The sequence below is a fragment of the Anabas testudineus genome, chromosome 16 (genome assembly GCF_900324465.2).
Source record: "Anabas testudineus chromosome 16, fAnaTes1.2, whole genome shotgun sequence".
Lineage (NCBI taxonomy): Eukaryota > Metazoa > Chordata > Actinopteri > Anabantiformes > Anabantidae > Anabas > Anabas testudineus.
This window is the reverse complement of record NC_046625.1, coordinates 3,747,404-3,769,243: the sequence shown is the minus strand read 5'-3', so window position 1 is coordinate 3,769,243 and position 21,840 is coordinate 3,747,404. Positions and strand designations below refer to the sequence as shown.

The following is a 21,840-nucleotide window of genomic DNA, read 5'->3' as shown; positions in this document are numbered from 1 at the left end:
TGTATTATTGCCATTTTAAAGCAAACATACACACTGAAAGTGTCGTTCATCATATTAAAAGCCTTAGTGCTGTTTTTGGTTCTGTATATGTCAGAGTAGATGCTGTTAAATATCCTCAGGGAAGCAATCAGGTGTTTAAAGTTAAGGGCAATTCTGTGCACTACAGACAATCAATAAAAAAATCTAAGAGTGGGGACTGTAATAGGGTTGGCTCGTAAGCTGCTCTGACAAATTAAGGCAAGTAGTGTTTTTTCATTACTTACACATCCGTTTTCATTTTTCCCATCAGTGGAACCAATTAAACAATGCTTCCTTAAATTAGTCATTGATTTTTAGCAATAGTGACACTTTACAGAAGGAAATAATAACTTTAAGGGAGTGTTACCGTGTTTTGTTTTTCATTACTGCCAGTCTCGCAGGAGCAGCCAGAGACAAAAGGACAGAGACAATTCACCTACATGAAAAAGTGGTGTCTTAAATTAGCCATTGATTTTTCCTCAGGTGTCACTTTGGTTAAATGCTTTGTGGTTGGGAGCTTTCACTCCTACCTGGAAATTGACAAGAGTCCATAATCTATTAGTCTTTACGCACATATTTGCTTTGCTGTTGTTTTTCCACTTCCAGTATGTAAATGTATGACCTATAACTCATCCTTTCTGTCAAGAGCAAAGTGATGAATGCTGTTAAAATCACCGCTAAATTGCTTTTTCTATCATATGCACAGAATGTTTTTCAGATTTCATTACAGAACTTTTGATGTTGCCCAGAGACGAGTCGCCCTCGAGATCCAAACGCAGACAGTCCAAATTCTTCTTTTAATGCTCAGGTTGAACAAAAACAAAGTCAAAACAAAGAAAAAGAAAGAAAGTAGAGAATAGCAGGCGATAGCTGCCGCGCTTCTTTTCTTTTTTATGTCGAGACTAGAAAATACACTTACAGTTTGAAGCAGCAACAAAGGTGCATTTATCTGATTATACAATGAAACACTATTTTCATTAGGACATGAATTTTTTCATCACATTATAAAATTCTTCATCTTTTTTATACCTTTTCTTTTAACCAAAAAAGCATTTTAAAGCAAAATATACAGAACAGAAAAGAAAAATCAGAGAAATGTTTATTTTATGTTTGATCTTTTTACCTTTTTATTGTTTAAGCCAATTAAATAACTTGTCTTTTTATTCAGGGACGCAAACATGATCCTCAATGTGCTGATTGCTGTATCCACTTTAACTGTACATACACTTTCATCTGTTACTCATTGAAAAAACCGAACACCTGAATGACAAATGAGTGACTGATGTAGTTCAGAACACAAAGAAAACTGCTGTTTACAGTGAATGAGTTACTTTACAGCAGCCCGCAGCTGTATTGATTATCCTAAACACAGGCCGTTCACATATGATGACGACAAGAGAAGTTCATCAAAACATTTCTTCAGGACAATTCGAGTGCATCCGTGTGTGCCGGCGTCTCATCTTCGCTAAGCCACGAGGTTTTTGGCCGTTGACAGAATGATCCATTGGAGTTGATGTTGTTACAGCACAAACACCTACGAGATGAGATCTACAGGGGCAGAGATCGTTGACAAACAGGTGCTGTGTTGGAACTGGTGGCGAGGCCGCTGTCGCTGACCGTGGCTGAATGTCTCTTTTATTATCACATTACTTTTTCATGTCACTTCACCATTAAGTATTGGTACAATACGTCGCCAGTATTCACTTAAATGAACATGAAACTACATGGAGGCCGTTTGAGGGCGAACTAAAGGACAGTGGATCAAATGTGATCATCCTTCGACTGGCTGCATGTGTGTGTGGAGACTTTCTGTCCTTGGGTGACCACGTTTAAGCCGCTGAGTTCTGTTTTGCCAGGACGCCACATGCTCGAAATCATACAAAAACAAAAAAACTGAATGATTCCCACAATAATGTACAAACATAAACTGCTGTAAAAAGCCAACCACATAGCTAACCCCTGGCAACTCCTGTCCATAAAGTGCACTCTCCATCCTGCTGTGCGGCTTGGATGTCAGAAAGACAAGAGCAAAAAGAGGACGTGTGTGTTTTATGTGGGACACAGAGAGAAGAGCTCCGCTGCATATGTGTGTGTGTGTGTGTGTGTGTGTGTGTGTGTGTGTGTGTGTGTGTGTGTGTGTGTGTGTGTTCAGTCTTAGTCCCGGAGCGACTGTGAATTAGAGGACATGACAGTCTCAGGTGCACGGACAGAGGAGGAGGTGGGGAAAGAGAGCAGAGTGGAGGTGTGTGTGTGTGTGTGTGTGTGTTTGAGACAGTGTGTGCGGCTGTGGGCCTGACGTTAATAAACGTAGCCCTCGCTGTAGGGGTGCGGCTGGCAGTAGGGCCCCTCCTGTACGTAGGCCATGTTTTCGTCAAAGTGTGACAGCGGCACTGTGTCCTCCTCGTTTATTTGCCGCTCCATGTCCGTCTTCAGCACCGGCCGCTGATTGTCGGGAAACGCCATGGAGAACAAGGCCTCGGGGTCGCACACGAACTTGTAGACGTATCTCTCTCCGGCCACCTGGAGGAGAGAGAGGCGAGAAGGTAAATGGGCGGGAAACTTCGGTTACATCAGCTTCTAACAATACAAGAGGGAGAACTAACTCAAAACGATTTGTGTGGTGAAGCACACAGTTGACCCCTGACCCCTGTCTTTTACACTTGTTGGACTTTGGTTACACAAATATTTTTAATCAAACTCGAAAAGCAGATGTGACCTGATTGTTGCCTAAACTGTGTCATTCTTATGGCTCCAGCCCGTAACATTGAACTGAATCATCTTCCCTACTCACTAATGCTCACACTGGAAATAATGTATTCATTTATATTTAATAATAATTTATTTCAGAGTGTGTTGTCGATTCTTTTTATTGGTTTAATTATCTGTCATCATTTTTATCCATCGACTTCATTAATCTCATTGTTTTTCTGTTTACATTTCCACTATCTTATCATTTGTGGAGCACTTCCTGTTGCACTAACCTCCATGTAAATAAACTTTGATTGACTGAATGCACCAAAGACTTGAAGCTGCTCACAGCTGGGAAAATGTAAACTAATTGTAGATGGTGGTGAAACATTTACTCATATTTCATATACTAACCCTCCGTTATCTTTAAACTACCATAAACTATTCATGAACAAGGTTCCAGTTTCCCTTTTTGTTGCCCAGGTAAAGCACGTTGGAGCTCCTCCTCCTCCTTATATAAGCTACCTGTGGGAGGAGCGTTAGCGCATGATCCTAATTGAACACAAGTGGCATCAATCAGGCTGTTTAAGTTAGTCAGAGACAAGATGGTGGAATACTTTTCTAATAATTACACTGTATATAAGAGTTCTTCCAAAGCTGCACAGAAAGCTTTTGCTTTTGTTTTATTGTTGTTTTATATTCTCTGTATATTTATTTATTTTACCTTTTGCATGATTCCCTTCTCGTAGTAGTAACGCAGCGATCGGCTGAGCTTGTCGTAATTCATTGCCGGTCGATTCTTCTGTATCCCCCATCGTCGAGCCACCTTTGACACACACAGATAAACAAGACAAAGTCAGTAAACATCAACACGAACACACGCTCGACCTGGTTTCCTGACAACAACGCTGCGGCAGCTGAAATGTTAAGCAAACTTATTAATCCATATTTTCCTAATAACAGTAATTAGGGTGCGTCCAGCCTGAGCAGACGTGACCAGGGATGTGTTCATTAGGAGCTTGTCACACACCCAGCGGAGGAGGCAGCAGATGTTGCAGCACCTGTCTACCCGACCACCCACCACCCGGCCTCGCAGCAGTCCAAACCCGCAGCCCAATCGGTGCTCGCTGCAGCTTCCCTTTTGCTGTTTCGACTCAGGTTCTCACTTTCGCTCTCGTACCCTTCTCGTCTCCCTCTTTCCACAATCCTTTCATCGAAACCACCCAAGAATTGCATCATTTTTATTTCTCAAAGCCATTGATATGTTACACCTGCCTGGTGAAAAGGCAGAAGCTGCTAGCTAGCGTTTATCTGTGGCGTCCCAAAGTGAGTGCGTTTGGTCACCTGATGGCATGAATGGGCCCCCCTGTTAGCTGCAGCTGGCCTGTGCCTTCAGACACCGTGGAGCTGCGTGGACTGCTGCCAGGTACCCTTCTATCTCCTCTAGCTTCTACAGTCCCATCCCCCGCCTGCACCCTGCATTCTCCTCCGTCCTCCAACAGTGAGCAACAGCGACTGAGCCCCACTGTGTGTGATGTGGGCTCGCACAGCCCAGCCTCTGTTTCCACTTCCAAAGGCCCAACCGTCAACACAGGTTATAGTTTTAGGAAAATATCCTGTGAAATATTTAGCAGGTGCCGACCATGAGGGGAAGTTGGTTGGATGTGGCTGAGTGCAAGATAAATAAAAATAAACTATTCTGGCAAATCCAGGTCTGACAACATCAACAGCAAAGAACATAACGAGTTTCTCTGGTTGACAGATTCTCTGAAGCTCCCCGGTCCAAGTTGATGTGTTTAATTTACAGAGATCTAGTGTAGGACTAACGAGGACAATAGAGCTTCATGATAAGCTAAATCTGTGAATGTTTGACATTCTCCTATGGAACAGTGATTTAATTGATTATCATAATTGATGACACCAAAGACTGTCTTATTGACACTCAAGGATTCATTAACTCAGTAAAGCCATGTCCTTTAGGATTCAAGATTATACAGTAAACATACGTAGAAAAGTTTCAGTGTCTCACCTCCTCTGGCTCAATGAGTTTAAACTCCATGCCGCGGCCGGTCCAGGCGATGAAGTGGGAGTTGGACGGGTCGTCCAGCAGGGCAACCAGGAACTGCCAGAGCTGCAGCGAGCCTCTGCGTTGGTACGACGGGCCCTCCCGGTACAAGCCTGACTCTTGTTTGATGTCACCTGCAGGACACAGAACAGCCTGTTTTACCACAAACTGTAACTGCTCATCATGTACTTTCCAATGCAGTATTAAAAAAAGCATTCAGCTCCGTCAGGTGAGGACTCACCTTCGACCTTTTCAGGCACCACGCAGGTATCATCATAAAAATGCCTCGCCACTTTGTCAAACATACAACCTGGAAAACGAGATTTAAAAAAGGAGCTTTTAATGTAACAGTCAGCAAAAACCCAAAGTGCACCATCCCAACATTCACTCGTGTCATCTTTGTACCTTCAGTCCTGTTAGTGTGAGCCAGATAGCCGTCTTGCCGTAAGTAGACAGAATGGCAGCTAGGCACTTCTGCTGAAAGCCAGGCAAGAATGGGAGAGTGGGTGTTAAAGGGCCTGAAGGCAGCATTAAGAACACTATCTCAGTTATCTGAGAGCAGTCAAAGCCTGTTCACTCAATGCACCAGTGGCTCTGATTAAAGAATATGCCCTCCAGCACCGGCATCGTGATGGCTCCCAGCCACAGGCGAGCTCACTATATCACACCGCTAATACTCGCTCCACTCAGAGGAAGATTTACTACCGAATAAAACCCAGCGCTCGCGTGAAAACACAAGCTGACATGATGTAAGTTTATTTTTTCATAACGCGAGGGCTCCAGATGATGCTTCTATACACTTTCTCAGATCAAAACTAAATGAACCTGAAGGTGTTGGTTTAGATTTTTCTTAGCTGAGCACAACATACAAAGTTGTGGCGGTTTTATATAAAAGGCAAATCTAAAGCTATTTTTTTTGGTTATTCCACACAACAGATTTCTGTTCTCACTGGTTTGATGTGGATCAGATGAACCATCAATCAAACGTTGTACGGTTGTTTGTTTATCTTCCTGAGACCAAGTTCTATACTGCGTGTCCAGTGTCCAGCTGGGTTCAATTAGTATTTTGCTGAAATATTTACTGCTCTTCATGAATTATTCTTTTATACAAATTAAATAAAACATGTTGTAACATATAGGATGATTAGGATCATTTAAATACTAATGTCTTATCACATAAATCTCTAAAAACTGCATGCACTACTGCACAAAAGGCCGTATTCAACAGTCCAGATCGACTCGTCCATTTACTGTATGTGCGCAGACATCACATCGATGGCTTGTGATCAAAAACGGCCAAACAGGTTACAAAGTGAATGTTCAATAAACAGACCGAGGCCCTTCATTTAGGCCCATAAACATTTCTCTGAACTTCATCAAAGTAATGGGCTTGTAGAGGAAATAGCTGCTAATGAAATTACCAACTCCCCTCCCATCCTTTCCAACAGGCCTGCTTCAGTCAAGATGCTCCACTGTGACTGCTAATAAATCCACTCCTATGCTCCATCATGGATACACAGTACAGTACTGTAGTGGACATGACACTGTTCTTTAAGAATAAACTAAAATATGTTTATTTTCATATCTTCTTCTTTTACTTAGTGCACTTTTACAGTGTTCTAGTAATGACGAGTAATAACTATTACTCTCATTTATTAGACATGCACATCTAAATTGCTCTAAAACATTTCAAACGGATAGTTAATATTTAGATTCATTGTGAAAATGACTCCAACACAACTCTGATCATTAATTAACTGTGGAGGTTCCAGCTTCTTACTGTGTGAATTTGCAGATTTTCTCAGTTTTGCGTGATAATAAATGAAATATGTTTTGTTTTTAGACTGACAAAAAGTACAATTTAGACAAAATGTTGAATATAAAATAGAGTAAATGACAGATTCAGATGTTAGTTGCAGTTCTTGACACGTACTGCTGCTAATGGGCTACAACCTGGTAGCTACAGAGAGCTCCAGAGTTTGTTAAGAAATGGGATGTTTTTGCACCGAAGTCGTTATTTTCCGAAATTATCCAGTGGTGTTAATTAGTATTTAGAAGCCACGAGGCTTTGTGAAACTTGGTGAACACATCAATGGCAAAGTAAACTTGCTACTGGAAAGTGAGAAAAACACCAAAAATGACAGTTTCCTGGCTTTTCCATGACAAAAACTGCCAAGCTGCTGTTAGGAAAACAAGAACGTCTAATGAAACAAAGAGAGAGACGAGGCTGAAAAGAACCCCACTGTGGTTTTTCGAGGAAGAGTTACTTTTCTCCCTGACTGGTCGCACAGATGCTCCTCCAGCTCTGCCTCTCCTGGGTCCTCTCTGTCCCTTCTTGTGAATGAACTCAGCAGTCCAGTGTTCATTCATGTCCTGATGTAGCTCTGCAGAGGCCGCAGGCTCATGATTAGGTCCCTAAAGCTAAAAGGAGCGGACAAGCGTGGGAGGGCGGATTTTGGATTGTGACCAGGCGTAGCCACCCCCTCCTTTCTATTAGTTCACCACAGGAAATGGTGACCGGTGCAGACACCCGGTTCAACCAGATCCCCTGCCCTAATAATGGGCAAACTCAATAAACGCCGCCCCCTGTTCACATGTGTTTTCTCCCATTCCTGAAATGATAACGCTCTGGCAGCTGATTTTGATTCTTAGCTCCTTCACATACAAGAGCAGGTTAATGTAAAAAAACAAAACAACAACAACAACACACAAAACCAGCGTTTCGTCCTCTCACCTGAGTCGTAAGTGAAGTCCCTCGGCTCCTGCTTTATCATCATGGTGCCGGGATATGTGTGGGGTAGAGGCGCCCCCATCATAGCTGGGTGTTCGAACAGCGGGTCTGGGAACTCCTGTTTGAATCCTTGAGGAGGGAAGGGGATGTTGGGCTCTGACATCTGCCTGTGGTAGATGGGCCGGCCGTCCCGAGCCATCGTCGGTGGGGACGGAAACGAGTGGCAAGGCTCGGAGAGCTGACGTCGAAACCTGACGAGGAAACAAAATCAGTGAATTCATTAGTGCCAGACACACAGAAAGAGCCATAAATGTTAGGAATACGTTAACACTAGGTTAAAGTTGAAGTTATGTGACTCAATTACGACTTATAAGAATGAATTAAAGAAGAGAGAGGTGCTCGAAAGCAAGACTACAGCTAATGTTCTCAAATATTTTAGGTCTGAAATAAAACACCAGAAAACACTCATCACAATTTCCTGATATTTTCAAATTGCTTATTTGTCAAAAACAAAAATAATTTCTTTTTTTTCTGTGATGTAAATCAGAGAGAAGAAAGTGTGTGGCATCATGATTAAGCTGTTGCTATTTTTATGTGGACCAACTAATTGATTAATTAATTAATTAATTAAGAAACATAACTATGAATAAATTGATTCAAACATAAAGAACTTCTGAACATGTGAGCCGTCTTGCTAATTTCTCTAAGCATTTTGTTGTCATGTATGATTTTGGAAGTTAACTTGAGGAGGTGGAAATAAGCTCAGTGGTTTCAGGAGGTGAAGCGAAAACACACTTTTCAGCTGAGGTCAAGATAAAATGAGAAAACTTTGCTACTGTGTTTTTCAAGCTAAAATGCTTCTGCTAAAAAAACTAAATAAGCACTATACACTGAACCACAGAGCCCGTCTGGGGACGAGGACCCTCTGAGCGGTTGAAAGATAAATGATTAACAGAACATGAAAAACAGAAAACATACTTTGAGCATTGGTGCTACATCAAAGGCCAACTAGGCTTTCAGGCCTTCCTGTAAACTTGTTTTCATCTTGTGAGTTACAGGATAATAATTTCACCTCTTCAACCCAACATTCAGGATTTGATCTGGTAATAGCAGATAATAAGAGATACACTATGTACAACCTGTGGTGATGGATCACATGTAGACATGAGTGGATTTTATGGGGTCACAGGTAAAAAAGGGCTAGGAGAGAATACTGTGTGTTACTGTAGTTTTCAATACATTTATACTTGTCTTTGTAATTTTATAGTAAAATAATATGTTACTAGAAACCACTGAGGATCCACTCAGCTACTGTAACTAAAACTCTGATGTGCATCTGCTGCTGTGACCTTATTCTAATCTGTTCTCAGTGAAACCGCCACATGTAAATATGATGTAAATGTGCCCGGCTGCAGGCTGCAGTACCTGTGGTCCATAGAGTAGGCATTATCAGGGAGCGGCTGCGAGGGCGGTATGTGGACGTAGGTCCTGTCTGGTTTGGGCGTTGGGGCCGCCGTGGGTGAGGCATGATGGAGTGGGGACACGGGGGTGCTACAGGGGGGCGTCACTGGGCTGGAGGGCTTCATTCCTGCAGGCTGCTTCTGCTCATAGGCACTAAGGAAAAGAAAGAAGGGGTCAAACAGGGACTTGATGCTTGCAGGGTTTGGGATTTATTCCCCCTGGTTATGTTGATCTTACATTTTTGTTTTAAGGAGTTTCAATTTATCCAGTTTCTGATTTTTCAGATTTTCTTTCTCAAAGGAAACAGTAAATCCAGATCCTACATTAGTGAGCTCACCTAGATCCTGCTCAAATTTAGAAGATGCTAAAGAAACAGATATATTTAGAAACAAATTAGAAACAAAAAGGGATTTTCAAGAAATAAAGACTCATGTAATGTTACTTTACCTATGTACCATGTCTGAATTTGTAAAATAACTAATTAAATACAGATTTCCACAAAGTTAAACCTTTTCAAGCTCAAACTTAAATTTCTATTTTTTTAAATGGAGTTTGGTTCACAAATGTGCTGTCTTCCCTCTACCAATCCACCACCAGTATAATTTTTGGAATATTCATATCAGACTTTTGCCCAGATGTGTTAAATTGAGTCAGAGAATAAATTTACCAATGACACATCACCTCTTGCCATACACTGTGGAGCATGTGTTGTAGAGCAAGTCCTGCCAAATTCCTTTTTTGTCCCCTCTATACATCTGAGCTGATACCACCAGGCGGGCGAATGAATCACACATATGATTCACCACAGTTTTAAGATAGCTCTCCGCATACAAGGTCATTACACAAGCATGCAAGCAGAAGGAATGTCATGCATTAAAAAAATCTAATCATTTCAACAGCGAGTGTAACTAAGCAACACTCGGTTCCCACAGACCCCTCATCTGAAGTAAACAAAAAGAAATCACACAACATGACAGAACTTGTCACAAGGTGCTTCGGATTTAATTAAAAGATGCATTCACTTACTTTTACCTAATTTAAAATGTTCGGCAAAGTCATTTTCAGATAAATAAAAATATGATATATATAATAATATGTTGAGATGAACAATTGAAAAGTGATTTACATCGATTGAAAGGCGATAGAGAACATTTACCATTCATTATTCTAGACGCCTAAAATAAACTCACGCTCGGTCACAGCAGTATAAAATGTTGTCTTATAACTATTCAGCATTTCACCTCATCATTTCACAACAGATCTCTGTACTAGTTGTTTCTTCTGCTGGTTACAAGAAGAACGTAGAGCAAATTAACAGTATCTGATCTTCTGACTTCATAATTTAGCTGCTTCTGAAACATATGTTAGGTGTTCAGCTGGTGTTTCGTGGTGCCCACCTGACGTTGTACGGGCACTTCTCTCCATACTGGAGTTTGAAGGGCCGTTCCTGACTACAGTTGGAGCTCAGCTCTGAACACGGGCTGTGCAGCTCCCTCTTGATCTTCAGCTGCAGTCCGTGGAAAGCCACTGCACCAAGAGAGGAAGAGAAATGGAAAAGAAAGCTCATTCAGATATGTGATATATATAAAATCTGAAAATAAACTCTGTTTAAGGAAACTCTTCTCTATAACAGCGTGTACTACAAGCAGCAGCGTTCTTCAGAATAAAAACAGCTGTACTGACTTACAGAAGCCAGTGAATGAACTTGGCCGTCGCTGATTAAGAGAAGTCATGATGGATATATTAAAGTTAAAAGACTTGCTCCACCAAAAGGATTTGACATCTCAGGCCATCACTTACACAAATGACTCACTTCAAATCTCATTTGTTCAGTCTTTTTCCTGATGGGGACTCTGTTAGTGAAATATGACAACCATAAACCTGGGTGTGCGGCGAGCTCCTGTAAATGCCTTATCTGCTTTCAGCTGGCTGTCAATACGTTCCAGACGACAGCAACAGGGCTCATTGATCTAAAGGGGGGCCTGCGCTCTCTACCTATGGCCCCGCAGTGAGCCCGGTGCATCTGAGAGGCTGTTAAGTGCCTGATCAGTCCTGATTAACATCCCATCATCTAGAGTCATGATCAACACTAATCCAATTGGCTGCTCTTCTGACGAAAACCCAGTTAGTCAGAATGAAGTCAGGCTTGGGTTGCCTCGACAATCGCAGTCTCACCGCGAGTGCACACAAAGCAGCGCTGTGACCATCCCACAGTGCTCTATCAAACAGGGGTCTGGTGTTTCAGGCTGAGAGATGACCTTTTGCAGCTTTAAAAACAAAGAAGTCATGAATGGAGAAAGGAAATCCGTTAACGCCTGCTCCAACTAAAGCACAAATATTTAAATGCTGATGATCCAAAAACCCAAATCTAAGGTTTGGGATTATTTTTCTTTGACCCACAGTCAAGAAGGAACTGAAGGACCTGAGAAAAGGAGGATGTTTTGAGGAGTTTTCTCACTGACAGCTGCCGTATGAGCAGGGGTCGATCTGCCAACACCCCATCTGACGCACAGCTGAGCCCCCGGGGGACGGGCCACACGGGCCTGCACGAGAAAACTCAGGGGTTGTTCGCAGCCCTCGTGGGGGCCTAACCTTTCCAGGTCATCGATCGGAGGTCAAAGAGACACTTCCTGAGGGGAGACCTTTGACGACGCTGGTGTGGAAAAAGCCTCCAGAGTCAAAACAATACCTTAGTTCGGCGTGTTGAGAACATCACTACAACATGATGAGGAAAATCATGACGTCTGGTTTGCAGCTGAATTTAAAATTAAATCCACATCAACTTGAGGTTCAGTCAATTTAAAAAACAAAATGTACAGAAGAGCGCTGACTAGAAAATCACCACACACACACACATCAGCTATTAACAGTAGCATCATGTGAGCTGCAGCACGGGGCCTTAAATTAGATATGGAAATGTCACAATAGATTTAGTCAGTGGGGTGCCAAGGTACACAAATCAATAGCAAGGGCATTGTCTCTGACTAAAACAGAGACTTCCTTTTTAGTCCAGAATGTCATGCCCATCACTGCTTGATTGCTCTCATTATCTACATATTGATTAACCGTGATGGTAGGGTGTTTAAAAGAAGAAGCACTTAGGACAATTACTGGCTCTATTCTGAATGCAAATGTTTTTGTTTTTTTCTTTCAAACATTCAGTTATTTTCTCCTGTTCGTTTTGTACAGGTTCAATATCACCCTGTGTCTTAAACGGAGTAAACAATGGCACACAAGACAGCAGACATTAAGTGTTCATGATTTCATTTTAGCAGCTCCTTCCCTGCCAATCCTTTCAGTACATTATCAAAGAAGTCTTGGCCCCAAACGTTGTGTACTCTCAGGTACGAACTGTGTATTTTGGCAGAATCAGAGCCTACGTTTGGCAGATATTTCTCCAGTCCATTCATAAAAAAATACAGGTCTTTTGGCAACAGCGAAAAACCTTCTATTCCATTTTCACCTACTGTAGGTGCTCGCCTTTGCTGTTAAATGATGGAGGCACAGATCTGTTGGTAACGTGTGGCCTCATTTTACACCTCCTCTACTCCTTCGTTCCCTGCTAAGTTATGCTAATGGTAAGCATCTGTGTTGGAGTTTGAAACAAAGAAAATTCTCTTTCTCCTCCTTCAGCCCGAGGACACTTTTGCTTCGAGGCCGCTCACATGCTGCTTCCGTGCTGCATGGATGGAGTGCAAAATCGACGTGGAGGAGAACTGCCATTGTTTCTCGAGAGGTGATAAATTTGAGGCCATGAAAATATAAAACAACACTTATGGGGAAAGAATTTTCTATTTTAAATCCAATTCACGGTACGCCTTAACACATGCTTGTCTTTCTTTGTTGCCCCCTCTGCTGCTGCTGATGTCAATGAAGCAGATGCACAATAGTCAGTTTAAAATAAATTTGTGAAACAAAAATCAAAAGAGCTGCAACTAAAGACAGATAAAAAAAACAGCCATTGAGAGGCTAATTGGTATCACACAAAACTTATTTCTGTAGTTAAATAAATGATGAAATCATTCATATAAAATCACCTGCCAGATTATTATTATTATTATTATTATTATTATTATTATTATTACTAAAATAAAATCATGTCTTTGCTACATGAGGTGTTTTTTTTTATCTGATGTTAACAACTAGCAATAATGAGAAATGACTTTTTGGCTAATCCGACATTTTTAGCATTCAATTTGTTGTAGACCTGATTAATCAGAGTTTAATGTACATGTGATAGATTTCTTTAACAAACGGGTTCATAAACACTCATTAGTGCACTAGTACAGTGTTTTAAGTCGGTTTTGGACATAAGCAGTAGTAGCGGCATGTTACTGGCCTTAAAATCAGATCAAAGTTGCGTAGTTACAGTAACATTTACTACGTAACCTGTATTTCTTCCACCTGTCATTCACTCTCTTCTTCTACCTATCGCTTTCTGCATCTTCATCTGTGCTTATCCATCCCACCATCTCTCGACTCGGTGAAACCCATATGGGAGAGGTGCCGGCTGGGATGCCTGCTCGAGCGCCCAACCATGGTGCCCTCACCCTCCTGCCATCTGTTAGTGCCTCTCCAGTCTGCTGCGGGTTTGCCAACAGGACAATTCAGATGGTCAGCAGTCTCCTGCCACCACGGCCACCCACCCTGGCTACCTCTGAAGGACAACGGGACAGTCTCTGTGACCTTCTCTGCTGTTCACCACAACGCTCCTCCATCTTTGTGGTTGGGTTTACAGAAACGGGCTGCCGTGCAGCTGCTGGGTTCACTGTGTTCTGAACAATACAAAATCAAGTCTGATGAATGGAGAGAAGTGGGTGGAGCACAGTATTTAAAGGGGACAAATGAGAAGGACGACTGTGTCTTACGCAGTTACAACTGAAGATGATGCTCATCTTGTCATTGTGTACACAGAGAGAAACCATTAAAGCCCCCTCTGGTTTTTAATCTACACAACCAACAGGAACCTGCTTGAGGGTCTGTGTTCTGGCTCACATGGCGTTAAAAGGTCTGTGATCTAGTCTGGTGCCAGAGACATGCCTGCTGAATCTTACCCAAACGGTATCGGCGACCCCTACGAGCTTACGATCTACTCTGACACTCAGGTGACCCGGTCTCCTTGTCTCAAAGAATCCTGACTTGTGTGTTTTGTTCAACTTTGTTTCCAGGTTAAAGGGCGTTGAGGACATTGGGAAGACACAGGGTGTGGTCAAGCAGTCTCGTGTCTTTTTCTCACAGTTCCATGGGTGTTTTGGCTCATCTAAAAGACATGTGCTCGCTCTGGGTCCCACTGAGCACCACTCACTCCATTTCTGTCCCCACCTTGGCACTACTTCCTCCAGAAGTGGACGGTGCCAAGTCACCAGTCACCGCGCACAAACAGGTGAAGTACAACCAGCTACTGCATACAAAGAACTGTGATATGAAATCAGCTCAACTAATAGGGAGTATTCAAATAAAAAAAATAAAATAAAACAAGGCCAGAAATCCTACAGCTGAAAAGGATAAATGTAGTTGTAACTAATATTATACTGCCTGATTTAGTCAATCTAACCACACTGGAGGGTTTGCACCGGTCACAGAAGAGCGTTTTTTAAATTAAAACAAATTCAAAACCAGCCATCAGCTGACAGCAGTTAAAAATATCACTTCAACCCCCTAAAAACAACAGCCACAATATTTTGATGTCTCCTTATGCAAATAAGTCACAGTGCAATAATATCTCAGTGGTGGTGAGAGGTTTGTGAGCAACAGAGGGAAGGCAGAAACAGATAGAGAGATAAACCCCCACCCACCCGTGCACCTGTCTGTAAGACCCGCACGACTGCTGCAGCTCTCCAGACAGCACTTGTGCGAGCAAAGGTGAGGGTACTGAGAGAAAAACACACGGCGCCACGTGCACTCTCCCAAAGTACAAACACACCAGTGGAGATAAGTGAAAAACACACACAAACACGAGCAGCAGCAGCACATGCACGAACACACACACACACACACAGAGGCACCGAGAGAAAGCAACGTGGGCTCTTACTCACAGTTTTCAGTCTGGAAGTCTGGAACAAACTGCTCGTCATTGTCGGGAACTTGAGCTAAAGACACAAGCAGAGAAGAAGAAGAAAGGGAATGATTGTTTGTGATGTTGATGGACAACGCAGCATTGATCACAGCTCTCTCCTCTCCTGGGACTCTATCTTGGCCTATCCCAGCATCGTTTGCTCCTGCTGTTGGTTACAGAACACAACTGTGAAAAATATGTTGAACAGCTAATCTGGGAAACGATTGGTTGGTTTATTTTGGGAGATTGTTGTTTGTATTTTTATTGTGACACGATCATGACAGACATTTCTATTTTATTTTAGTTTTATCTGAATATTTTTTTAACAAACTATTTTTTTTATTTCACCTATTTTAAAAATACATAATTGTGCTTTAACGCAGAGGTTCTATTTAGGAGCAATTCAAACACAACCCAGCAGATCATTTTCCATTTGATAAGTTTCTGATACCTGTTGGCTTCAAATATCATGAAAATAAATAAAATCACAGTTATTTTTCTGTATAAATATAATTTTTTTTTTACTTTATCACATCCACATTCTATTGCTTGTTTTAACAAAATCGTACATTTATGAACCAACAAAAGAAAAAAAGCAAGAAAACACAACAAAATGTTAAAAGTAACAGTGATAATTCATTAAATACTAAAGAATTAGTCTGCATGGAGCTGCTATTTAGCTTTATGTGACCGTCTATCTCCTGATTTCACTTCCTGAGGTCGCCTTGTCCATTGACTGCTCCGCAGCCTCGGCTCTCAGTCCTTGCCAGCAGCCAAACACCCATTGTTAACAGTATCTAATTGGCTTCTTCCCTACTGGTGAATCCACCTGTACCTACCGAGTTAGGTCTGTTCCAAACCTTCCAACGCTTCACCTGTGCTTCAAACGCCCCTGCACTCAGACTAATGCTAAAATAATGAAGCCTGCTCCGCTGCGGCTCAGATTAGACATGTATATGTTTATATCACACTTTTACATCCACAGCCCGAGACAGTTCTCCGTGTCCCTTAAGTTCAACTCTCTCTGGCAAAAGGAAATTTAAATGTGTCATTATCACGTCTATTTATACACACAATGAGATGGATCCTCATTATCGCAGTATCAGTAACGTGTCTCGACATGTATTGAGATCTTCAAAAAAATACTGATTTTCCATTTTTGTCACTCTTGATATGATCGGGGATGTTTTTTTATTTTCTTTGCCAGAGGTGTGAATTGAGGAGAGTAAACAATCAACAGATCAAGAGAAAAAAAGGTGAAATTGCTCCATATTTTCTAACAATGTTAAGCAGATGAAGAGAGCAGCAAACAAAAGTCAACGATCTGCTGCAGTTTAGCAGCATTAACCCACTTTTTAAAGCAATTTTTATTTTAACCAGGTTGATTTGTTTGAATTGAAAAACAAATATGGCTCCTGTTCTGTATTAGTCCATTTCTATGCCCTAATGTAAAAGGTATAAATATAAATGGTTTAGTAATATCGTAACAAGAATAGATATAAAGGAAGGTCCTTACTAAATAAATCCTACTCAAACCCTCTCCTCTCTATTTAAGTACTCTAACCACAGCAGCCAAATCTGCCAAACCAACACAAGGAAAACAAGAGTGGAACTCAGCATCAGTTCTCGTTTCATGCTCACAACACAAACTAACTCAGAGACTTCAGAGAACGCGACTTGGAAAGAGACAAAGAGAGAAGAGATTAAAAAAGAAAACAACAACAACAACAACAAAAAAGAAGGCATCAGTGTCTCTGTGTCCAAAAGGAAGTAGAGGATGGATGAGTCACCGGCCTCAGTCTGTGAATGAGCCAGCTGATCCCTGCAACAAACTCCTGGGGAGAACGGCAGAGCTGGAAATCTGCCGCCATTCACAAAACAAAACAAAAAAAGAGAGGGAGAGGGGACAGAAGGGATAAAAGGAGCGAGGACGGAAAGGGAGAAGTTGTAAAGGCTGTAAACAGGAGGCCCGACACTGTCGCACCTGCAGCAGCTGTGTGAGCCGAGGGTTGAGGGTTAAACTAACCTCACGCTACCCATGAAATCAGTGAACATCCACTAATACGTAAAAACAAAACGTCCACAGAAGAGTTTTTACTTAAAGGAGTCCAGAGAACCTGAGCAGGGAGTGTGGTTTGGGGGGGTCAAGCACACGCCTGTCAGCTGACAAACTCTTTCAATGTCTCGCTCTCGAGAGTCGGAAATTCAGTCGGTCTCTCATAATTCCTGCTCTTGTTCCAATTACCTGAACTAATAAATCTTAGAAATGGGAAGGTATTCCTTTTCATCTTAATGGACAGGAAGTCATTCATTAAATCTACAATCTCCAAGTGCACATCATCACATTGATCCATGACAGGCAGAACTGTAATCCTTAACAGTAATACCTCTTATCAGCCGCCGCCATCTCTTCTCTCACTTTGGATGCTGAAATATTAAAATCGTGTCTTATTCTTTTACACGCCCTGCGGTGTGTGTGTGCTGGACCACCGCGTAATCTAACTGCTGCTAAGAGTCGGCTCAACTTGTCCGATATCTGTTTCAAAGCGCACTTTTCATTTTTTAAAAGCTCTGGATCGACTGCGAGCTTCTTCAGACGTGTTAAAGAATAGATGGAGCCTGTAAATGATTGAGAGTCTTTTTCACCTGTGCGGATGGTGTGAGCTCAAATTTCTCTCAACACTTTTCCACACTGTTTTTTTTTATTAAATCTCAATTTGTTTTAATAAATCTGTATTAAAACTGATTTCATTATATTGTGCACTTGAGAGTTCTACTTTACACCTAGAGATACAGCCTCTGAGCGTGAGCCCTGACTGCAGGTTGAACAATTTTTTTGCTGCAGTTCTGTAACAGAAAAACAGAAAATGGAAAAATTGCAATAGGAACTGGCTTGTTTTGCAGAAATTAAAGAAAAATATTTGAAAAGTTTATATTTTTTAACACAGGTTTGTATCGTTTCATAATTTATAATGAACCAAATTTCAATTAAGGGACTTAATTAAAATCCCGACAGTAATTTTACACATTAAAAGTGATTTTTTTACAAAGCACCAAATTTTTCACCTGAATTTAAAAATATTTTTTTATTAATTCGCACAAACTTTTAATACTAAATTATTTAGTTTTACTCTTCTTATTACACTGCATACGTGTATCGATGCAGTGTAGTAAAGGAAAGACTCAGTCTAGTTAAAAACCACAGTTTTACACCAGTGGTGCCAATTTGCAACAGAAACGCTGGCATTTCGAGGACTTTTCAGATTTATGACACATAACTAGTTAAAATCAAGCAATTGTGTACGATTTTACTTTCTGTCTGGATTTCTGGTTTTACAGTAACAGAGCAAATCACAAACTACTTGCAATCTCCCTCAAAATGTTCTACTTCTCCCTGTGAAACCCAACATTCACTCTCACTGACACACACACATACTGCATTTCTGATTACATGCAGTATTCAAAGTAAGTTGCATCTTAGTGAGATGCAAATACAAGTAAAAGCCGAGACACCAAACGAAGCATGCACAAATGCACATAAAAACAAAAACAAATGAACAATATTCACCACTAACCAAAACTTCGGTGCTGCAGACACGGTGGAAAGAGAACACTCGCACTTAAATCCTGAAGCATCACGTCTCAGTTAGACCACAATGTGCAAGTCTTGCCATTAGAGAAAAAATAGATTAAAAAGCAAAGAAACGGATAACTACAGTAAAAAAACTAATTCAGTCTGTTTTTAAAGAAGTTTGAGATTCAAAAAAATAAAAATAAAAATTATAGATCCATTCTTTTTTTTTTTGTTGCCACCAAGACATGAAATTGAAGAAGACAAGGTGATGGTACAGCTGTAGAAGATAGAGAGGTGAACTGAGAGAGAGCGCAGAGAGAGAGAGAGAGAAAGGGGAGAGAGCAGATGATGGAGAGAGAGAGAGAGAGAGAGAGAGAGAGAGAGAGAGAGAGCTGGTAGGCTACAGCAGAGCTCTGGTGGAGGTGGCGGCTGGCGTGCAGCACGTTAGCTCCTGCCAAAAGCAGAAGAGACAGTGAGCGTCGGAGAGCCTTCTCCTGGTAATTTGTGATGACACTCTCTGGGTAGAGCCTCCTCGGTCTCCCTCAAGACCCCTCGCTCCCAGTCTCTAATGTATGCATGACACACAAGGTGCCTCTTCCACACAGGCTTTTAATTGGACTGCGACGCTAGGCATGTAACTCCAGGCAGCTCTTTTCCCCCCTCACAACCTATCAATTTTTACCCATCTCTCCTCCTTTTTCTTTTTTTTTCCTGCTTGAGATTTAAAAACACTCACCTTCTGCCAGCCACGTCTCCTGCAACTGACTGAGGTCCTGGAAGAGCTCTGGAGGAGAAGCAGAGAACAAGAGTCGAAGGCAGTTAAACAACTAAGTCAAAGCCCAGGAGACAACATCAGAAACAACTGACTTCATTATGGCACGCTCATATGCCGTCAGAGCCACTGGAGCTCGTGGGCACGTGTGCAGCTAATAACAAGTCAATTTGTGTCTCTGACCACTGACAGAGGCTTGTGAGAAGCATCACAGGCCGCTGTGTTGTAATTGAGATTCTGTAGTTAGCAGCACAGGTGGCCACAAACCAATTGAATTTTGCTAAATGTTTAGGAGCCGTGAAATTAACTTCTCCCTCTGCCCTCTGCCTACCTTCAGTGTCCAGAGCCAGGTCAGAATTAATGAATTTTCTCTTTCTGTTATTCGCCGGCCTCTCACAGCTCCTTGTCTTTTCTCTCAGCTTCTGCAGAAAAAATAAAAAAGGCACAAATCAATTGTTTCTTTCTCCTCGCAGGAGCCGTGATTCTGTTAATGGCTGCAGCACACGTGCAGCTGAAGGAGAGGGGATGGAAGACTCTCGGTGAGCCACTCACTGATGCCTCACACACTTCTAAAGCCTGAACCGTGCAAAGGGAACGTATCAGACATAATTAACAAGCTGTAACACAGTGCATAACCTTTAACACTGAGTAAAGCAGAAGGCAACTTGTTTAGCTGTTTATCTTTGATGATTAGATGAAACTTAAATGGTCCCTGAGGGAGAGGGAGTCTTGGCAGCAGCGTGAGATCAGAGCCAACACAAAGTATTAGAGAAGAGGAACAGGAAAATCTATCAAAAGATGTTGGGAGAGATAAAGTTTGTTCTTTAGTTTGTGTGGAGGTGGAGGGCATCAAATCATCTGGTTCACTCACTTTGGAGTTACAATAAGGCACTTGCTGGTCGTGAAATCCATCCATTCTGCACCGATGTGGGATTAATTGATGAGCAATCTGCGAGTGTCCCCTGTCTCCAGTTCGGACACCCTTCAAAAGAAAAAAGCCACAAGGACATGAAGCAGACACAAAGAGGGATATGTGATGTTTAGAGGCAGGAATTAGCGACAACACCTCCGGAGACGCTGGAAAGTTAAGTTGACCATCTGCGTAATTCGTGCCCGAACCACGAGCGCGCAGAGCAACAGTGGAGCGCGCCCGGAAATGTTTTGTCTCAACAGAACAAACGGATGAAGCCTGAATTAAAACTCTTACCTAGCGACCTGGCAGCGCTTTCACCCGCGTGCAGCGCGCTGCGGAGCTCCACGGTCCCGGCTGCTGCCTGCGCTTCTCCCCGCTCACTGTGCTGCTTTCTAGCGGCTTGGCATCGTCTCTCGGGGGCCTCCTCCCCTGGAGACAAGCCGCGCTCCGCTTCCTATTGGTTGTCAATGTCTGTCACTGGATCAGATTGCTGGCAGTCAATCACACACGAGTGCAGGCGGTAAATAAAGAGAAACTCAGCGGCAACAGTGAAGTGTGAAGCTCCTAATGTTTCCAGATTAGTACTTTAGGATTAGTTCATGACAGAAAGCGGCAGCAATCATTTATCCTGCTTTCAAAGTTCCTCATGCAAACTGCACCTGCACAGCGTCTCTCTCTCTCTGTGTGCACACAACACCCTGCTCAGTCCTCTCCCGGTCCAGTTCGTGTGCATGGTAACCGGGTTTGAAGAGGGACCCGCTGCAGCTCGCTCCTCTCCTGTAAAGGAGACATTGTGGAGACTGGCTAAGATCTGCACAAGGCACTGACCTGGAAGTGAAACACAGGTCACCGAGCAAAACTGATGACAACAAAAACAAAAACTAACTAAAAACTAACTAAACAACTTCCTGAGCCACTAAATAAATGGGATCATCCAAACCTGGAGGTAAAGGTTCAGTAGGTGTGTGGTGGGTAGGACTCTGTTTAAAATAAAAGAGGAAAGTCAGCTACAGTATAGATCACACATGACGACTCTAAGTTAGATTAATTAAGTAACTTTACTCAAGTACTGTACTCAGTTACAGTTCATTAAATCTAAAATGAGATGAGTTGCACTTTAATGACATTTTTCCATTTTGTGTTTTTACACAGCAATATAAAATATAATCTACAGATGTCAGAACATAAAGTGATTTAAATCAGCTCCACTTTACCAACCACTGGCTGCTTTCGTGTCCTATATTTCAAGTTTGTCAGACAAACACACGGTAAACTGTGTTAAAATATAGAGGAACATGTTTAGCAACAGTAGATATCACCATATGTACAAATAATAAACCATTCACACTGATACTATATTTTTTTCAGGAATAAACACAATTAAATCTGATTTAACATTTCGTGACCACAACTTTAGGTTCTGAGCTTCGCTGTCTCCCAGAATAGTTTCTTTTAGATTTTGACTTCCTATTAAGTGCAAACATGACAGAGTGGCATTAATGTAATATTCCAACCTGTATTTAGTACATTTTTAGCAGCTTAACCTTAAAATATATAAATCTC

General features: G+C 41.9%; 1 protein-coding gene across 4 annotated transcripts; it reads right to left on the bottom strand.

Annotated features, from left to right (window-relative positions):
• Positions 1–919: 919 nt before the first annotated feature.
• On the bottom strand, positions 920–20,644 carry etv1 (ETS variant transcription factor 1). Of its 4 annotated transcripts, none has more exons than XM_026370329.1 (13): positions 20,572–20,644; positions 20,236–20,346; positions 19,696–19,786; positions 19,329–19,376; positions 14,999–15,052; positions 10,361–10,490; positions 8,928–9,116; positions 7,506–7,753; positions 5,177–5,248; positions 5,013–5,081; positions 4,736–4,905; positions 3,431–3,532; positions 920–2,538 (listed from the first exon to the last, which is right to left on the bottom strand). In XM_026370329.1, the coding sequence occupies exons 2-13, from the start codon at positions 20,278–20,280 to the stop codon at positions 2,317–2,319; spliced, it is 1,440 nt and encodes a 479-aa protein (XP_026226114.1). In that variant the 5' UTR covers positions 20,281–20,346; positions 20,572–20,644; the 3' UTR covers positions 920–2,316. The 4 variants fall into 4 exon arrangements, with proteins under 4 accessions (XP_026226114.1, XP_026226115.1, XP_026226116.1 ...); XM_026370330.1 differs by having other exon boundaries at positions 5,177–5,245; XM_026370331.1 differs by lacking the exons at positions 19,329–19,376; positions 19,696–19,786; positions 20,236–20,346; positions 20,572–20,644 and adding an exon at positions 18,594–18,683.
• Between the last annotated feature and the right edge of the window lie 1,196 nt (positions 20,645–21,840).